Consider the following 16,831-nt stretch of genomic DNA (forward strand, 5'->3'; position numbering starts at 1 on the left):
TAGAAGTTCTTTAAGTTTCGTGGAAGCCCATTTATTTATTCTTGTTTTCATTTCTCATGCTCAGGGGGTTGGGCCTACAAATACATCTTTGATGTGAAATCCTTCAAAGTTTCACTAACATTTTCTTCTATAAAAATTTAACGATTCTGGGGAGTCGGGCGGTGGCGCAGTGGGTTAAGCGCACGTGGCACAAAGCTCAAGGACCAGCGTAAGGATCCCGGTTCGAGCCACTGGCTCCCCACCTGCAGGGGAGTCGCTTCACAGGCCGTGAAGCAGGTCTGCAGGTGTCTGTCTTTCTCTCCCCCCTCTCTCTGTCTTCCCCTCCTCTCCATTTCTCTCTGTCCTATCCAACAACAAAGCAACGTCAACAATGGCAATAATAACCGCAGCGAGGCTGCAACAACTAGGGCAACAAAAAGGGGGAAAATGGCCTCCAGGAGCGGTGGATTCATGGTGCAGGCACCGAGCCCAGCAATGACCCTGGAGGGAAATAAAAAAAAAATTTCACGATTCTGGTCTATGATTATGTTAGGTGGCGGTCTAGTTTCACTTTTCTACATTTGGCTGTCCAATTTTCCCAGCACTGCTTATTGAAAGAAGAGATGTGGTTGTGGCCTCTTTGTCCTATACTAGATGACTGTAAATGTGTGGGCTCATTTCTGGGCTCTGGGCTCTGCTCCCCCCATACGAGTGTCTGTTGCTGTCCTAGTGCTGTTTTGCTCACTACTGTTTTGTAGTGTAGAAGCTGAAGCTGGGGAGTGTGGTACTTCCATATTTCCCTCTTTTTTTTCTTCCCCAGAAGTACTTTGGTGACTCTTTTTTTAATTTATTATTTTTTTTTGTGGTACACATGAATTTTTGAACAAGTTGTTCAATTTGCTTGAAAAATAGCACTGGGATCCTGATAGGGTTTGCATGGAAAGTATAGACTGTCTTTGTTAGAATGCAATTCTACCATTTTAATCATGTTCATTTTCCCAATCAGGAACAAGGATGCTCTTTCATTTCTGTGTGTCTTCTATTTCTATTTCTTTCACCACTGTCCTGTTGTTTTTGCTGTAAACATCCTTCACCTTCTTCACGAGAGTCACTCCAAGGTATTTTATCCTTTTGGATTCAATTATCAATGGGATTGAGTCTTTTAGTTCCCTTTCCTCTGACTCCTTGTTTATACAGAATGCCACAGGTTTACGTGTTTTGATTTTGTATCCTACTACTTTACTGGATTTATTGTTTCCAGTCATTTTTTGGTGGGGTCTTTGGGCATATTGTTTGCTTTTCTCTTTTCTTTTTCTTTTTTTTTTTTTTTTGCCTCCAGGGTTATTGCTGGGGCTCAGTGCCTGCACCATGAATCCACTGCTCCTGAAGGTCATTTTTTCCCTTATTTTTGTTGCTCTTGTTCTTTATCATTGTTGTTACTGTTATTGTTGTTATTGCTGTCATTGTTGTTGGATAGGACAGAGAGACATGGAGAGAGGAGGGGAAGACAGGGAGGGGGAGAGAAAGACAGACACCTGCAGACCTGCTTCACTGCCTGTGAAGTGACTTCCCTGCAGGTGGGGAGCCGGAGGCTCGAAACGAAATCCTTATGCCGGTCCCTGCACTTTGCACCCCCTGTGCTTAACCCTCTGCGCTACCGCCCGACTCCCTGACATATTGCTTTCTATGTAAAAATAAGTCATGACTTTTCTGACAACACAATATTTTTTCAAAATGGATGGCATTTTCTGAGTAAGCCACTGCCACACTTCTGTGTTCAAATGCTCTTGTTAATTTTGATGATAGTATTTTTAAAAAAATGGGAGAGGGGGCTGCATAACAGTTATGCAAAAGACTTTCCTGTCTGAGGTTCTTATGCCCCAGGTTCAATTCCCAGCATCACCATAAGCCAAAGCTGAGCAATATTCTGGTCTCTGTCTTTGTCTTTCTCTTGGATTGTGAGAAAGTCATGGCACATTTTTGCACAGAAAAACAAATCATGATTTTTATGACAACTACATATATATTATTTTTTCATTAAAATAATAAATTAATAAAATGTTTTAAAAAAATTAATACTTTTTTAAGTATGAAAGAAATAAAAGAAAAAAGCCTGGCCAGAAGGAGTAGAGGCCGGGGGAGGGTGAAGCAGCAGAGCATGCTGGGGGTCTCAGCTCCTCCCCCACGTCGCTTGACTGGGGAAAAGAGCTTCCACAGGACAGTCTGGAGAGCTGGAGACATGCCGTCTAGGTCACAGGAGTGAAAGAAGGCTGGCCGGAATCTGGCTCAAGTCAGAGGAGTCTTGAGTAAAGGTCTTAGCAGACAAATAGATACTAAAAAGGCCATCTTCCTTCTATCTGCAGTTGAATTAGTCTAGTGAGTACTGACAACCCCTGCCTGAGCTGTCACTGAAAGGAGAGCAAATGGAGGCACGTGTATCCCAGCTGACTGCTCAGCTCTGGCTTATGGTGGTACAGGGGACTGAACCTGGGACCTGGGAGTGTCAGGCATAACCATTTTGCCATCTCCCCACTATAACATTTTGTTTTAAAAGTTAATTAAAGCCTAGGGTTGTCATTTTGGTTCCCCCGCCTTTTTTTTTTTTTTTTTTGGTGCCTGCACACACACACAAAATTCACCTTCTCCTGGTGGTCATTTCCCCCACTTCCCCCCCCTCTTTTATTAGACAGAGAGAAACTGAGAGGGGACACAGGTAACAGGTAGATACACCTGCAGCTATGTCAAACTCAGAGGGGACACAGGTAACAGGTAGATACACCTGCAGCTATGCTTCACCACTTGTCAAACTTCCCCTTGCAGAAAAAAGAAAGGGGGAGATGTCAGGCCTTAAAGCCAGCCCCCCCTCCATGCTCCATTGCTGACACTATGGTCTATTTACATAGTCATTGTTTTGCCTGGAAGATCCCCACCTTGTTATCCCCTCAGGGTGCTGCTAATTCCCGCCAGTTAAAACCATCGCAACAGTTGCTAAGGATGCTTCCACCTTCCCAGCATGCCTTTTGCCTCTCTCCACCCCCTTTCCTAGCCATTTCCGTTCTGACTTGCCACTTCCGGTTTTTACCCTATAAAGCCCACTTCTGTTCCTGGTTTCACTCTCTCTTCTCTCTTTTCTCTCCCACATCCCAACCTGGAGAAGGGCAGGCGTGCAGAGCGGGAGGTGGCCACTGGTCCACGTGGCTTAATTCGCTGCACTCACACCTGACTCTGGTCCACGTGGCTTAATTTGCTGCACTCACATCCGACTCTGGCTCCCACCTGAATAAAGAATTGTATTACCACGCTGCCACGAGTCCCGGGGCCTCTCTCCCGCCCGCAACGCTGGCGGCACAGATGAGTAGAGGAGCTTGAGCTTGGGTCCTCAGGCATGTTAGCGTGTGTGTTCAGCGTCACTGCCCCCTGCCCACCTTGGTCCTTTTTATCTTTTTGTGTTATACATATACACATATATTTTACAGAAACGAGGTATGCCACAGATTGTTTTATCACAGAAATCTTTTTCTTTTTAGTAGAGATGTGCATGTTTGTTTGCTTGTTAGTTTACTGAGTGGATGGGTAAGTGGGAGCTGACATCACAGCCCCTTTCAGACAGCTCTCCTGCAGTCATCACGCACAAGAGGTGCTGACACACAGGCACAAGTTGCTTTAGAGGGAGGAGCCTATTAGGTTCACACACACACACACACACACACACACACACACACACACACACACACACACCATCCAAATCACATTTTATAAGAGTTTCTGCATTGTGAATAGTGCTTGGATACAACTGGCATAGAGATGACTAATCTTTTTTTTTTTTTCCTCCAGGGTTTTTGCTGGGGCTTGGTGGCGGCACTATGAATCCACAGCTCTTGGAGGCCATTTTTTCTTTTCCTTTTTTTTTTCTCCTCATTTTATTGGATAGGACAGAGAGAAATGGAGAGAGGAGGGGAAGACAAAGAGGGGGACAGAAAGACAGACACCTGCAGATTTGCTTCACTGCTTGTGAAGTGACTTCCCCTTCAGGTGGGGGCTGGGGGCTTCACCTGGGACCCTACATGGAGCCACATGCTTCATATTTTGCAAACCACCCTGCCCCTCTCATTGTTTTTTTTTTTTTTTTATCAGCTACCTAGTAATCCAGTGATTAGAAAACCTGTAATTTACTCTACTTAAAAAAAATTTTTTTAACCTTTATTTATTGAATAGAGGCAGCCAATAAACATTTTCATTTACATATTGTATAGAGACAGAGAAAAACAGAGAGAGAGACAGAGAGACACCTGCAACCCTGCCTCACTACTTGTGAAGTTTTCCCCCTGCAGGTGGAGACCAGGGGCTTGAACCTGGGTCTTCACGCACTGTGACATGTGCACTTAGCCAGGTGCACCACCATCTGGCCCTCTACTCAACTTTTCTTTCTTTCTTTCTTTCTTTCTTTTTTTTTAACACGTTTTTCTTCTCTTTTAAAAAATATTTATTTATTCCTTTTTTTATTGTTGTTGTTATTGATATCGTCGTCGTTGGATAGGACAGAGAAATGGAGAGAGGAAGGGAAGACAGAGAGGGGGAGAGACAGACAGACACCTGCAGACCTGCTTCACCACCTGTGAAGCGACTCCCCTACAAGTGGGGAGGCGGGGGCTCGAACCAGGATCCTTAAGCCGGTCCTTGCGCTTTGTGCCACGTGCACATAACCTGCTGCGCTACCGCCCAACTCCCTCTACTCGATTTTTCTTGAGGGCCAGCTGATTTGCCTTCTTTTTAGTGTTTTCGCCCTCTAAAAAGAATACAGTAAGCATCTTAGATTGCTATGCACTGGTGCTCCTGCTCCCAGGAGAGAGGTCTACAGGAGAGAGATTGTCAGATCACAGCTCCAAGGTGTTTTTCATTTGTATAAGTACTGCCAGAGTGCTTTCAGAGCAAGCTGTAATAACTCACATTTGCACCGAGGGATGAAAATGACCTCCCTTTCAACCTCTGATAGCAGCATATACTATTACTCTTTTAAATTTGCATTTTTCTGATTAATGGCCAGGTTAAGCATCTTTTCATAGGTTTATTGGCCATCAGGATCTGCCCTTTAGCGGAGTGCCTGTCCAAATCATCCGTGTGTTTCTCTATTCGTTTACAGTGACCTGCTGTCTGTCATTTTCACGGCAAAGAGATTCCCCATCAAACGGCCTGCATGGAAGCCTTTTGTTTTCTTACGCTCCAGAACACCACACTCTCATGAGCCTCTCCCACTATCCACTTCCTGGGCAGGGAGGAAGTAACTGCTGCACTGCAATGTGAACGAGCTTCTCAACACCGCTGCAGGCTCATAAGCAGGGCCATGACAGACAGTAAGCTCCGTGCTCCGTGCACTGGACTTCTCATTCCATGGAGGAGAGCAGAGGAGGCACTGGGTTTCTGTCAGTGCAGTACAGCCCCCCCCCCCCCAAACTGAGCAAGTCATCTGGTCAAAGGTATAATATATCTCGTTTTTTCCCTCTACCTCCTCTCAAAAACAACACTGGAGGTTACTGTAAGTCTCATATCTCAGGTAGGACTATCATCTAACTTTTCATTAGAGACTTCAAAATTGTCTGCAGGGAGGGCAGAAGCAATAAAACAAAACTTAAATGAAGGTCTGTTCAGGGTATAGTGTGACCCTCTGTAATGAGTAAGCCCGAATGACCCAGTTAATAATGTACATACAGGGAGTCGGGCAGTAGTGCAGCGGGTTAAGTGCACGTGGTGCAAAGCGCAGGGACCGGCGTAAGGATCCCGGTTCGGGGCCCCCAGCTCCCCATCTGCAGGGGAGTCGCTTCACAGGTGGTGAAGCAGGTCTACAGGTGTCTGTCTTTCTCTCCCCCTCTCTGTCTTCCCCTCCTCTCTCCATTTCTCTCTGTCCTATTCAACAACGACGAAATCAACAGCAATAATAACTATAACAACAACAACAAAAAACAAGCACAACAAGAAGGAAATAAATAAATAAATATTAAAAAAAATAATGTACATACAATTGCTAACAGAAGAGAAGAGGGAACATATCCCAAGCCATTTGTTGAGGCTGGGATCACTCTACCACCAAAGCCAGGCATAGTAATCACGTGCTATAAAACCGTATGCCAATACAACTATGAGTCTTCAACAAAATATGGACAAACCAGATTCAGCAGCAAATTCATACCTGTGTACCAGGCTCAAGGGGGTTTGTCCCAGGAATGCAAGGTTGACTCATCATATAAATCAATCAATTAACACATCACTACTGACAGAACAAAGGACAAAAATCACATGGTACACTCAACAGGTGTGGGGAAAGCATCTGACCAAACCCAACATCCTTTCATTAGGAAAAACATTCAGTTGACAAGGAATAGAAGTAGATACTCTTAGCCTGATAAAGGTCATCTCTGAGAAACCAAGACCTGACATCACAGTACTGGTGAACGACCGAGTCAGCCCACAGGAGTGGAACCCACCTTCACCTACTCAACGTGCCCTGCAGACTCCATGCAGAGAGGCAAGGTGGTGGCGTGCGGAGTGCTACAGCAGTTTTGGAGAGAGTCTGGCCATTTTTCAAAGGGCTACACACAGTTACCACATCGGAGAAATTTCACTCCTAGGTGTGCATCCCCGAGATTCTGAAAACATTAAGTCCATGTAGAAACTGGACACGACTATTCGTAGCAGGAAAATGGTGTCCAGAGCTGGCAGGAGGCATCGTCCTACCGTTCACCCTCCTCAGAGGGACCACAAGCCCAGTCTACCTCTAAGTCTCCTGTGCTGAACTGAACCCCTCACCCGCAGTCTTAGAAGCCAGGACCCCGAGGGCCTTGGTGCCCGCACGCGTGCCCACCCCCGCTCCCTCAGTGGAATCAGTGCACTGCAGCTGGGTAGCTGGCAACACAGGGGTGTGTGGGCCTTCAGGAATCATTAACCTGAATCCAGTGTCAGTTTCAAGGAAGCTCTAGACACATTTGCAGTTCAACGATTAGAAAATGAGGCTAGAACTTTCCCGTACGCCTCTCCCAATCCATATCAGATAATACTGCATCCGCCGATCACAACCTAACCAACACAACGATGGCCACCTCAACATGCTTCAGCTCAGACTGTGTCCAGAGACTTCATGTGTGGAATGACAACCCTTCAGCTTCATGACTCGGGTGAGACCTTTCCTTTTATAGTATACTCTAATTCCATCTCAGGTGGTTCACTTTCTAACAAAGTCCCAAAACCTAGATATACACCAGTTTCTGTGAGAGAGAGCTTATGTGCACACATATCCATAAACTACTGCAAAATACATACCTGAAAGCAGTAGTACACTAGAGTTTGCAGTGAGTACCCTCCTAACACTTCCTCTCCACTATTTCAAGCTTTGGGTCCATGATTGCTCAACAGTTTGTTTGGCTTCATATGTTAACTCTCTTTTCAGTCACCAGGTTCCATATGTCATCAGGATGCTGGCCAGGCTTCCCTGGACTGAAGACCCCACCAATGTGTCCTGGAGCTCCGCTTCCCCAGAGACCCACCCTACTAGGGAAAGAGAGAGGCAGACTGGGAGTATGGACCGACCAGTCAACACCCATGTTCAGCGGGGAAGCAATTACAGAAGCCAGACCTTCCACCTTCTGCAACCCTCAACGACCCTGGGTCCATGCTCCCAGAGGGATAGAGAATGGGAAAGCTATCAGGGGAGGGGATGGGATATGGAGATTGGGTGGTGGGAATTGTGTGGAGTTGTACCCCTCCTACCCTATGGTTTTGTTAATTAATCCTTTCTTAAATAAAATAAAAATAAATGAAAACATATTCAATAAAACACTCACTTATGACTAAAAGAACAATAATAAAAAAAAAAGAAAATGAGGCTAGGAAGACAGACTTTGCACACCCAGCCATTTGAGGCCCACGGTGTAAGCCGCCTGAAGGAATACGACCTCCGCTTCTTAGTTCACGTGGCCGTCAAGGCAGAGGAAGCTCAGCATGGTTAGTTAGTCCGTCTCCACAGACAGGCGCCCCACACAGCCTGACTCCCCCCTGGCCCCTCTGGCCCAGTGTACCTGACTGGCACTGTGGTGGAGATGGTCGGGCTGCTTTAGTGGGCAGGGACATGACTTTTATACCAGATGAAATATCTAAATGCTGGGGTGCATCACATGTGACTTGGTGTATCTATGAAATCAGTATTTTTACTTGCTCTTTTTATGAGAGATAGAGAAAGGGGGGGAGATTGAGAGACACCAGAGCACCACTCAGCTCTGGTATGTTTGGTGGTTTTATGAGAGAGAGAGAGAGAGAGAGAGAGAGAAAGGGGGGGGGAGAGAGAGAGAGAGAGGGAATGACCAGAGCACCACTCAGCTCTGTTATGTTTGGTGGAGGGGATCAAACTTGGGGCTTCAGGTATGTAAGTCCTGTGCTCAGCTATCTCCCTGGCCTAAAAGAACCATCTTTTTTTTTAAAAAAAGATTTAATTTAATTATTTACTGGATAGAAAATAATTAAATTATTTTTTTAAAGAAAGAAACAGAAAGAAACTGAGAGGGGAGTGGGGGGACAGCGTGATGGAAGACAGAGAGACACCTGCAGCCCTGCTTGACCACTTGCAAGCCTTCCCCCCACAGGTGGGGAGCAGGAGCTTGAACCCGGGGTCCTTGCACATTGTAACATGTGCGCTCAACCAGGTGCACCACCGCCTGGCCCTCAGAATCATTTATGTTTTGAAACTGATAGTTTTACTGTTGGGTATATAATAAAAATCTGGAAGCCACTAGACTAGACAGCCTCAGAATCAGCAATGATAACTCATTTCCTAGGCCCGAATGCTTTCCTGAAATTATTGACTTAGTCCTTATATAGCAGTTCAGTGAAAGAGATAAGAACCATGAGGCCTTGTCTCAAAAGAACTGTTCTCATTCTCAGAGTTAACTAGAGGTCTGGCAGGAGCTTATTTTCAATTCCTTCAGCATGTGCTGCCTTTCAATCACAGGAATGGAGTGATGCCAAGACTGCTCCACGGAACACTATGCATCTCTCCAAATGCAAAGATGCCACAGCACCAACATGCCACTTGGTGGCAAGGAAGAAGAGGACCAAGAGCCACAAGGTCACTGGTCTCTTATCTGCCACCCTCCACTTTTCTGTGAAATCCACTTTTATATTTACTATCTGCTACAAACCCTAACCCGATTCACGGCGGTAACGACTCTCGTCTCAGATGTGCTGTGCAGTGGGAAGGAGGAGCTGCTATGGTGTTATGGAGAATTTCCCAGTCCCCATGGAGATACCTCACTGTCGCCACAGACCCCCACACTTTGGACCAGGAAACTGCCACTTTTGGGGATCACTGGGACTCTGCAGCCAGACCTCTAGACTCCGCCTGAGCCGTGGTCACGGTGACTGGAGCGGGAGGAGTGGCCGCCCACGTGCAGGACTGCAGGAAAGCCCATCACACTGGAGTCTGAAGGGAGCTGCGGGAGGTCTCCCAGCTCTCGCACCCTAGCGCCACTACTCTTTCCTGTGGTCACGGGAAACTGCTGAAGAGCACGTCTTCCAAGCCACAGAAGCATTTGCTGGGACCAGGCTCCTAGCACTGGGGGGAGGGGCAGTCTGCTGTTCCCGGGAGGAAGCTCGAGGTATGCCATCGGCAAGCACTTCTTTCCTGTGCATGTCAGCATCTGAATGCTAGGAAAGAGATGAGAATTATCACTCTCCCTGTGTGTAACAAAAACGATACCCACAGCTAAGGAGCTCAGGCTGTGTTAGAATGAGGGTTATTGGGAGTTGGGCGGTAGCGCAGTGGGTTAAGTGCAGGTGGCACAAAGTGCAAGGACAGGCTTAAGAATCCCAGTTCGAGCCCCCAGCTCCCCACCTGCAGGGGAGTCACTTCACAGGTGGTGAAGCAGGTCTGCAGGTGTCTGTCTTTCTCTCCCCCTCTCTGCCTTCCCCATCTCTCTCCATTTCTCTCTGTCCTATCCAACAACAACGACAATAATAAAAAAAACAAAACAAGGGCAACAAAAAGGGAGTAAATAAAGAATTATTTTAAAAAAAGAATGAGGGTTCTTTTCACCCTGGGCTAGCTGTGTACCCCCACAGTGCTGGGAAATCTGGACAGGCTTCTCTGGAGACTCGAACCACCAGTCAGTCACTAGGCGACCTCGTCCTTCACCTCTCTGTGGCTCTCAGTGCCTGAGAGAGAGGGAGGCAGAGAAAGAGACACCCGCAGCACTGCCTCACTGCTCATGAAGCTGCTCTCCTGCAGGAAGGGACAGGAGCCCGAGCCTGGCTCCTCGCACACGGTCATGCCTGCACGCTGCAGGGGTGCCACCGCCCGGGTGCTGCTGCCTCAATGTTCCTGGGATACAGGGAGCGTGCAGATATGAATGGTGGTGGTATAATACAAGAAAACGCTGCGGCAGCAAACAAATGAAGAAAATAAATAAAGATCAGCGTGGGACCTGAGAACTCCTTACGCATGAGGCCCGGGGAGAAAGCACAGGGCTGTGTGAACGACCTTTCTGCGCCACCAGAGGCAAGCAGCAGACCCCAAGAGGACGCTTACGGCCCGGCCCGGCTGCTGGCCGCCACCCTCTGACGCACACCCGCTCATTGCCGGTGACCACCTCTGCCCAGCGGCACGCCACAAACGCTTGGAGTGCACACCTCTGCGCCTGGCTTTCCTATTGTTGTTCCTATTCAGCTGCATCCTGTGCGTCCGCCCACATTTCTGTGGGTGTCAGCACTGCTGAGTGGCACCCCGCTGCACATGAGCCCCCAAACCCTCCTGCCTCCTGCCGTTGCTGCGGGGATGTTCTCCCCTCCACTCACAGCTAACTCCGCTGCGCAGGAGCTCGGCGCACACGCCTCCCCTGGACGTGACGCTTAGCCCTCTTGGGTACATACCTCGCACAGACTGTTACGCCACACGGTGGCTGTGCGTTTAACTTCAGTACATCAGCCAGTTTCCTAAAGCGACCGTGTGGTGGAAAAGAACACAGTGGCTGATGCAGTGGACTTCCCTGCCTGAGGCCCGAAGGTTCCAGGTTCAGTCCCTGGCACCAGGACTCAAGAGCTGAGCAGCGCTTTGGTCCCTCTCCCTCTCATTGAAATAAGTATTAAAGAAAGAAAAATCTAGGGCTTGGGGATGGGGGGTGTCACACCTGGTCGAACACACATATTACCATGAGCGAGGACCCAGGTTCAAGTCCCCAGTCCCCACCTGCAGGGGAAACTCTGCGAGTGGTGACGTCGGGCTGCAGGTGCCTTTCTGTCTCTCTCCCTCTCTCTCTCCTCCTTCCCTCCTGATTTCTCTCTGTCTTTACCCAATAAATAAAAATATTAAAAAAAAATCTATGCCCTGGGTGTTGGTATACCCAATAAAGCGTTCATGCTGCCAGGCACAAGGACCCGGGTTCAAGCCCCTGTTTCCAACTGCTGGGCGGGAAGCTCCATAGGAGATAAAGCAGTGCTAATGGTGTCTCTCCCTTTCTCCCTACCTCCCCCTTCCCTTCCAGTTTCTATCTTTACTTAAAGAGGGAGAGGGAGAAGGAGAGGGAGAAGGAGAGGGAGAGGGGGAGAGAGGGAAGATGGCCACCAGGAGCCATAGAATCACTGTGTAGGCACCAAGTCCCAGCAGTAACCCTGGTGGCAATAAAAACATAATTAAGTACTTCAAAATAAAGAAAAGAATCTAGTACTACATATATTTTTAGAAGGGAGTGTGTCCATCTACTTTTCTCCTAGCAAGGCTAGTAATGGCTCGGAGTGCTCACAGTTGAAATACAGATTTTCCCATCTTTCAGACAGATGTAGTATGATTTACAACCATTGGATTGTGTGTGGTTGAGAGGAATTATGGAATATCTACTTCTGACTGAATCCTCACTAAATGAACAAGGGGCCAAAAGGAGTCCTCCAAAGGTAAAATTACTAAAGTAAGCACAAGCAAACAAGAAAATGGCAGAGATAACAGGTCTAGTCTACCAAATACTTTAAAAAACAGGAACCGAGTCTACTGCTATTAATGATCTTGCCAATGGGAATTTGTAGACAGTAAAATGTCTTATAGCATATGCCTCTCCTCTGGTTTCTTTTTCTGCCCATTTCATCACATATATGACAGCACAAATGCATGTGATTTTTAAAGTGAATTTACACCTATTAGGGCGGTCAGTTCAACTTGTTTTTTTTTTTTAGCCAACAACCAAAGAAGTTCAGAGAGCTTCATTTGAGCCTAAGTATTTTTCCTCATAAACGAACATAGTTTTCCAGCCACACATAATAAAGTATTCTCTGGTAGAAATAGGTAGCTGTACTTACTCCGAGCACAGCACTGTGAGTGCCGCTGTTAGGTCAGTGTGGAAACACCAGTATAGCCCGTCTGAGGAGGGAGCTCTGGCATCAGTGAGGGAGAGGCAGCAGAGGCCTCTCATGGGCCTATTCTGATGTGTTCGGTGGCACAGGCTTGGATTACACCAGGGAACACATTTGTCAGGCTCCCTGAATGCAATCTCCGAGACCTGTGTGTTTCAGTCTGTAGACTATACCTCCAAAGTAAAGATCAAAAAATAGATAAAAAAGAAAAAATAGGGAGATCTATAAAAAGTCTTGCCCTCCTGTCGATGATATGCATGCTGAACTACCTAGGAGGAAATCACACTGATGCCTACAGCTTCTTGGAAGGCAGGAAAGGGACGGGGTCTGTATAGACCAGGGCTGAGGCCAGCGGTGCTTTCCACAGACCAAGCACAGCTACGCTGACCACAGGACCCAGGTGGCAGATAGATCTGTGGGTGAACACAGATCACTGGAGAACCAACAGCACTCTGCACATGGGGGACTTCCTGATAGCATGCTGGAAAATTAAGAAAGCTACTCAGGAGTTAAAAAATGAACAGATGACATAAAAGGGAAAAGTTAGGCACTCAAAGGGGAGGGTGGTAGAGAGAGCACAGTGTTATCACCCCAGACTGGCGTGCCTGAGGCTTCAGGTTCAGTCCCTGGTACCATCACACGCCAGAGCCGGCGGCGCTCGCTCGGATCTCCCTTCACGAATGTTAATGATCTTTAATGAAAGAGAATAGGGCAGGACGGTGTGTACAGGCTGAGTGTGCATGGTACAGGGCACAAGGTCCCAGTTCAAGGCCCAGATTCCCACCTGCAGGGGAGAAGCTTCACAAGTGGTGAAGCAGTGCTGCTGGTGTCTCTCTCTCTCCCCCCCACCCAATTTATCTGTTATCTATCCAATGGATAAATGAAATAAATATCTTTTTAAAAGGAACACACAGGAAACATGAGGCACTGCTAGAACCTGGCAGACGAGCAACTCCGGTTGTTTCCTTCGCCTTCGCCTTCGCCTTGCCTTACAAGTCACAAAATGCCCCACATGTTTGCTTGCTTTTTGCTGCTGCTGCTGCTGCTAGTGAAGCCATAGATTCTCCCCAGCAGGCCAACTTTTCCTTTTTCAGATGGAAAGACAGGGATAGAGGGGGGGAGAGGGAAGACACCGCAGCAGCGAAGCTCCCCCTACCTAGGGTAGCGAGGGCCGGGCTTGAACCAGCCACGCAGGGCAAAGCAAACACACTGCCAAGTTCTTCTCCTGAGGTCATGTTAAATTTTAACAGATACAAATTTCCCTTTCTTAAATTTGCTGCATCCTACCTAACAATTTGAGAGATCTTATTTCCATTTAGTTTTGGTTTAAAGTTTTAAGCTCTAGGAATTACATTTAGTTATCCAACTGGAACCAGTTTTATAACAAGTGAAAATATTAATTTATTTTTATGAGATGAAGGGAGAGACAAGAGAGTGAGAGAGGCCTGAGCACTGCTCAGCTCTGGCAGACGGTGGTGATGGGGCCACTGGGGTGCCAGGCTAATGTCTTATTCCCCTGCCCACCACCCAAGCACTTCTTGGTTTCAGATTTTCTTTTTTCTTTCTTTTAAAAATTATCTTTATTTATTTATTGGATAGAGACAGCCAGAAGTCAAGAGGGAAGTGGGAGACACACACACACACACACACAGAGAAAGAGAGCACATGCGTCTGAGAGAGATACCTGCAGCTCTACTTTACCATCTGCAGTTTTTCCCCCTGCAGGTGGGGGCTGGGGGCTCAAACCCAGGTCCTTAGGCATTATAACATGTGCACTCAACCAGGTGCGCCACCACCCAGTCCCGGTTTCAAAAATTCTACAGATGGACATTCCAGGCAAGCAACATGTTAATAAAACTTGAATTCTCTTTTCTTTCTGACACTCAGAAGACACTCTTTCAAAGTCCAAAAGGGTGGTGAATTCCAGCAGCTAACATCTGGCTGAGTGTATGTCTATTCTCTCTACAGCTGGTCAGTCTGAGGCCCCTCACAGACCTCACCTGCCTAAGCAATGTGACACTTGAGCATGAAAGACACCCAGAGTCAACCTTGGAAACTTTGTCTTCTGCAAGGACAGCCTAGAGTTCAGATGTGGAGAGTTTTGCTCACAGCCATGGGACCGAGCCACCCTCTCTCCTGCCACGGCTCCCAGGCTGGTGGTGTTAGCATGCTAGAGACCGTCACCTGGGCGCTGGAGAAGCAGTCCTCTGCAGTGACTAGCCCCCGACAGAGCCCAGGGCAGACGCCAGGTTCCCCAAGCTGGCCCACTGTCCACTCCATCACACAACCACTAAGACAGACTGACAGACAAGCAGAAAACAAAACAGTGCGCCTGCCCCTTGCCTCAACCTCACTCCATTTCAATCTGGTCACCTGTGATGTCACTTCCTTTGGTGAACGGGTGTCTATGTGTATATAAATATATATATATTTTGGGGGGGGTCCTACTTATCCTCCCTGGACTATCCTAGAACATGCCAGGGCTCACCCTTGACGTTTATGCCATTCCCCCCATGCTTATTGCTGTTTTTCAAAGATGCCAGTATAAATCCAAAATCTCTGGGTCTTTCTCATTCCGAGCAGCCGCTCGCCTGCTACTATAACATTAGAGGGAATTATTATGAAACACAAAGCACACATGGCAGGACCGAGTCTCCCCTGCCAGGGCCTAACAGCCTGACTGCTTCGGTATGGCCGCCCATGGCAGACGCTTTCTAGAGCAGGAGCCCGGGCGCCCAGCCTGCTGTGTGGGGAGCCGGCTATTGTGGACAAGCGGGGTCGGGGCAGGGCGAGCGCTGGAGGGGTGGATGTGAGCAGTGGGTGGTCAGGGGGCAGAGGGATGCTGGAGGCAGCTGGAGACTGGGAAGGGGTGGGAGGAGTGGGAGTCTAGGGATGGATAAATGGAGGCAGTGGGAGGTCAGGGAAGGGATGGAGGGAGTGGGGGGCCAGGGAATGGATATGTGGGTGGAGGGAGTGGGAGGCCGAGGGAAGGGGGATGGATGGAAGGAGTGTGGGACCAGGGCAGGGACGTGTGGATGCAGGGAGTAGGAGGCCCGGGAAGGGAAGGGAAGGGTAGGGAAGGGAAGGGAAGGAAAGGGAAGGAAAGGGAAGGAAAGGGAAGGAAAGGGGAGGGGAGGAAAGGGGAGGGAAGGGAAGGGAGGGAAGGGAAGGGAAGGGAAGGGAATGGAAGGAAAGGGGAGGGAAGGGAAGGGAAGGGAAGGGAAGGGGAGGGAAGGGGTGGGGAGGGATGGACAGGGCAGCGGGGGACCAGGAGCGGAAGGGACGGTGGGACAAGCCCTGCCTGCCAATATGGAGGAGAGGAGAGGCGAGGCCCCGGGGCCGGGAGCCGCAGGCCAGGCCGGGCAGCGCGCCCCAGCCCAGCCCGGCCCAGCCCGGCCCGGCCCGGCCCCGCGCGGGGCGGCGGGACCCGGGACAAAGGGCCCGGCTGGGGACACTCAACAAGTCGGGAGGGGCGCGGGCCGCAGCCTGCGAGGTGGCGGCAGGATGGCCGCCCAGGCGCGGCCGCCGGAGGAGGAGGAGGGATGGAGGGAAGGAGGAAGGAGGAAGGAGGAAGGGGAGGAGGCGGCGCCATGGCCGCGCGCTCACCCGGGCCGGCCAGTGCGGGTAGCCCTTCATCTTGGCGAAGACCAGGTCGCCCGCCTTGTACTCGCGGGGCCGCGGGCGCGCCATCCCGCCGCCGCTGTCCTTGTCGCCGCGCCGCCGCCGAGGCCGCGCCCCCGGGCCCTCCGCCCGCGCTCCGGTGCCCCCGCGGGAGGGCGCTGCGCGGGGACGGCCGCTCGCCGCCGCCGGGGGGCGCTGCTGCTACACGCGCCGCATGCCGCCGCCCGGGTCCGAGCCCCGCGCCCGCCGCCGTATTGTTCGCGCGCGCGCCCCGCGCCCCGCCCGCCCGCCGCGCCCCGCGATTCCAGCAGCACGGCCGCCCGGGGCTCGGCGCCGGACAGGAGGCCACGGACGTCGGGGTCTCCGGGACCCCCGCCCTGGGACCCGGCCTCGCACCCGCCCGGGGACCCCCGCCTGGGGCCCCGCCTCCCGCCGTGGGGACCTGGTCTCGCACCCCAGTCATCCGCGCGCTCCTGCTGAACCTCCCGCCCGTCCTGCACGCTGGGGGCCCGGGACCCAACCTTGGGGAATCCCCACCCCCACTTGGGAGACCTCAGCCCCTCCTTGCCCTCACCCACCATCCCCTCCCCTCACCAACCTCAGGGACCTTCGTTCCCCTCCTTGCGCCCTGGGATCCCCTAGGCCTCAGAAAGGCTCAAGTACGCTAGAGCCCGCGCCATCACCCCATCCCCAGCCCCCGCCAGGCCGCCCGGTGCTGTGCCCGGGGGTTGGCTGCTTCTCCCCGCAGCCGCCCTCAAGTGGGCCTCTGTCCATGGATGAGGCCACTGCCCTGCAGTGGACCAGCGTGTCTCCCTGGCCCCCCACACTGTGGGGACACCAAGGGTGGCGTGAA

General features: G+C 50.1%; 1 protein-coding gene across 2 annotated transcripts in view; it reads right to left on the reverse strand.

The window, feature by feature from the left end:
- Positions 1-16,536, reverse strand: part of HDGFL3 (HDGF like 3) — a 45,283-nt gene extending 28,747 nt beyond the window's left edge. The window contains exons 1-2 of one of the 2 annotated variants that reach the window (XM_060179542.1): positions 15,964-16,536; positions 14,102-14,762 (exon numbers count right to left, since the gene is read on the reverse strand). In XM_060179542.1, the coding sequence (XP_060035525.1) occupies positions 14,443-14,762; positions 15,964-16,441 (798 nt within the window). In that variant the 5' untranslated portion in view covers positions 16,442-16,536 and the 3' untranslated portion in view covers positions 14,102-14,442. Of the gene's footprint in view, positions 1-14,101; positions 14,763-15,963 lie in introns of those variants that run through there. The other variant, XM_060179543.1, reaches the window with a different exon arrangement.
- Between the last annotated feature and the right edge of the window lie 295 nt (positions 16,537-16,831).

Source organism: Erinaceus europaeus, chromosome 20, assembly GCF_950295315.1.
Source record: "Erinaceus europaeus chromosome 20, mEriEur2.1, whole genome shotgun sequence".
In the NCBI taxonomy this organism is placed as follows: Eukaryota; Metazoa; Chordata; class Mammalia; order Eulipotyphla; family Erinaceidae; genus Erinaceus; species Erinaceus europaeus.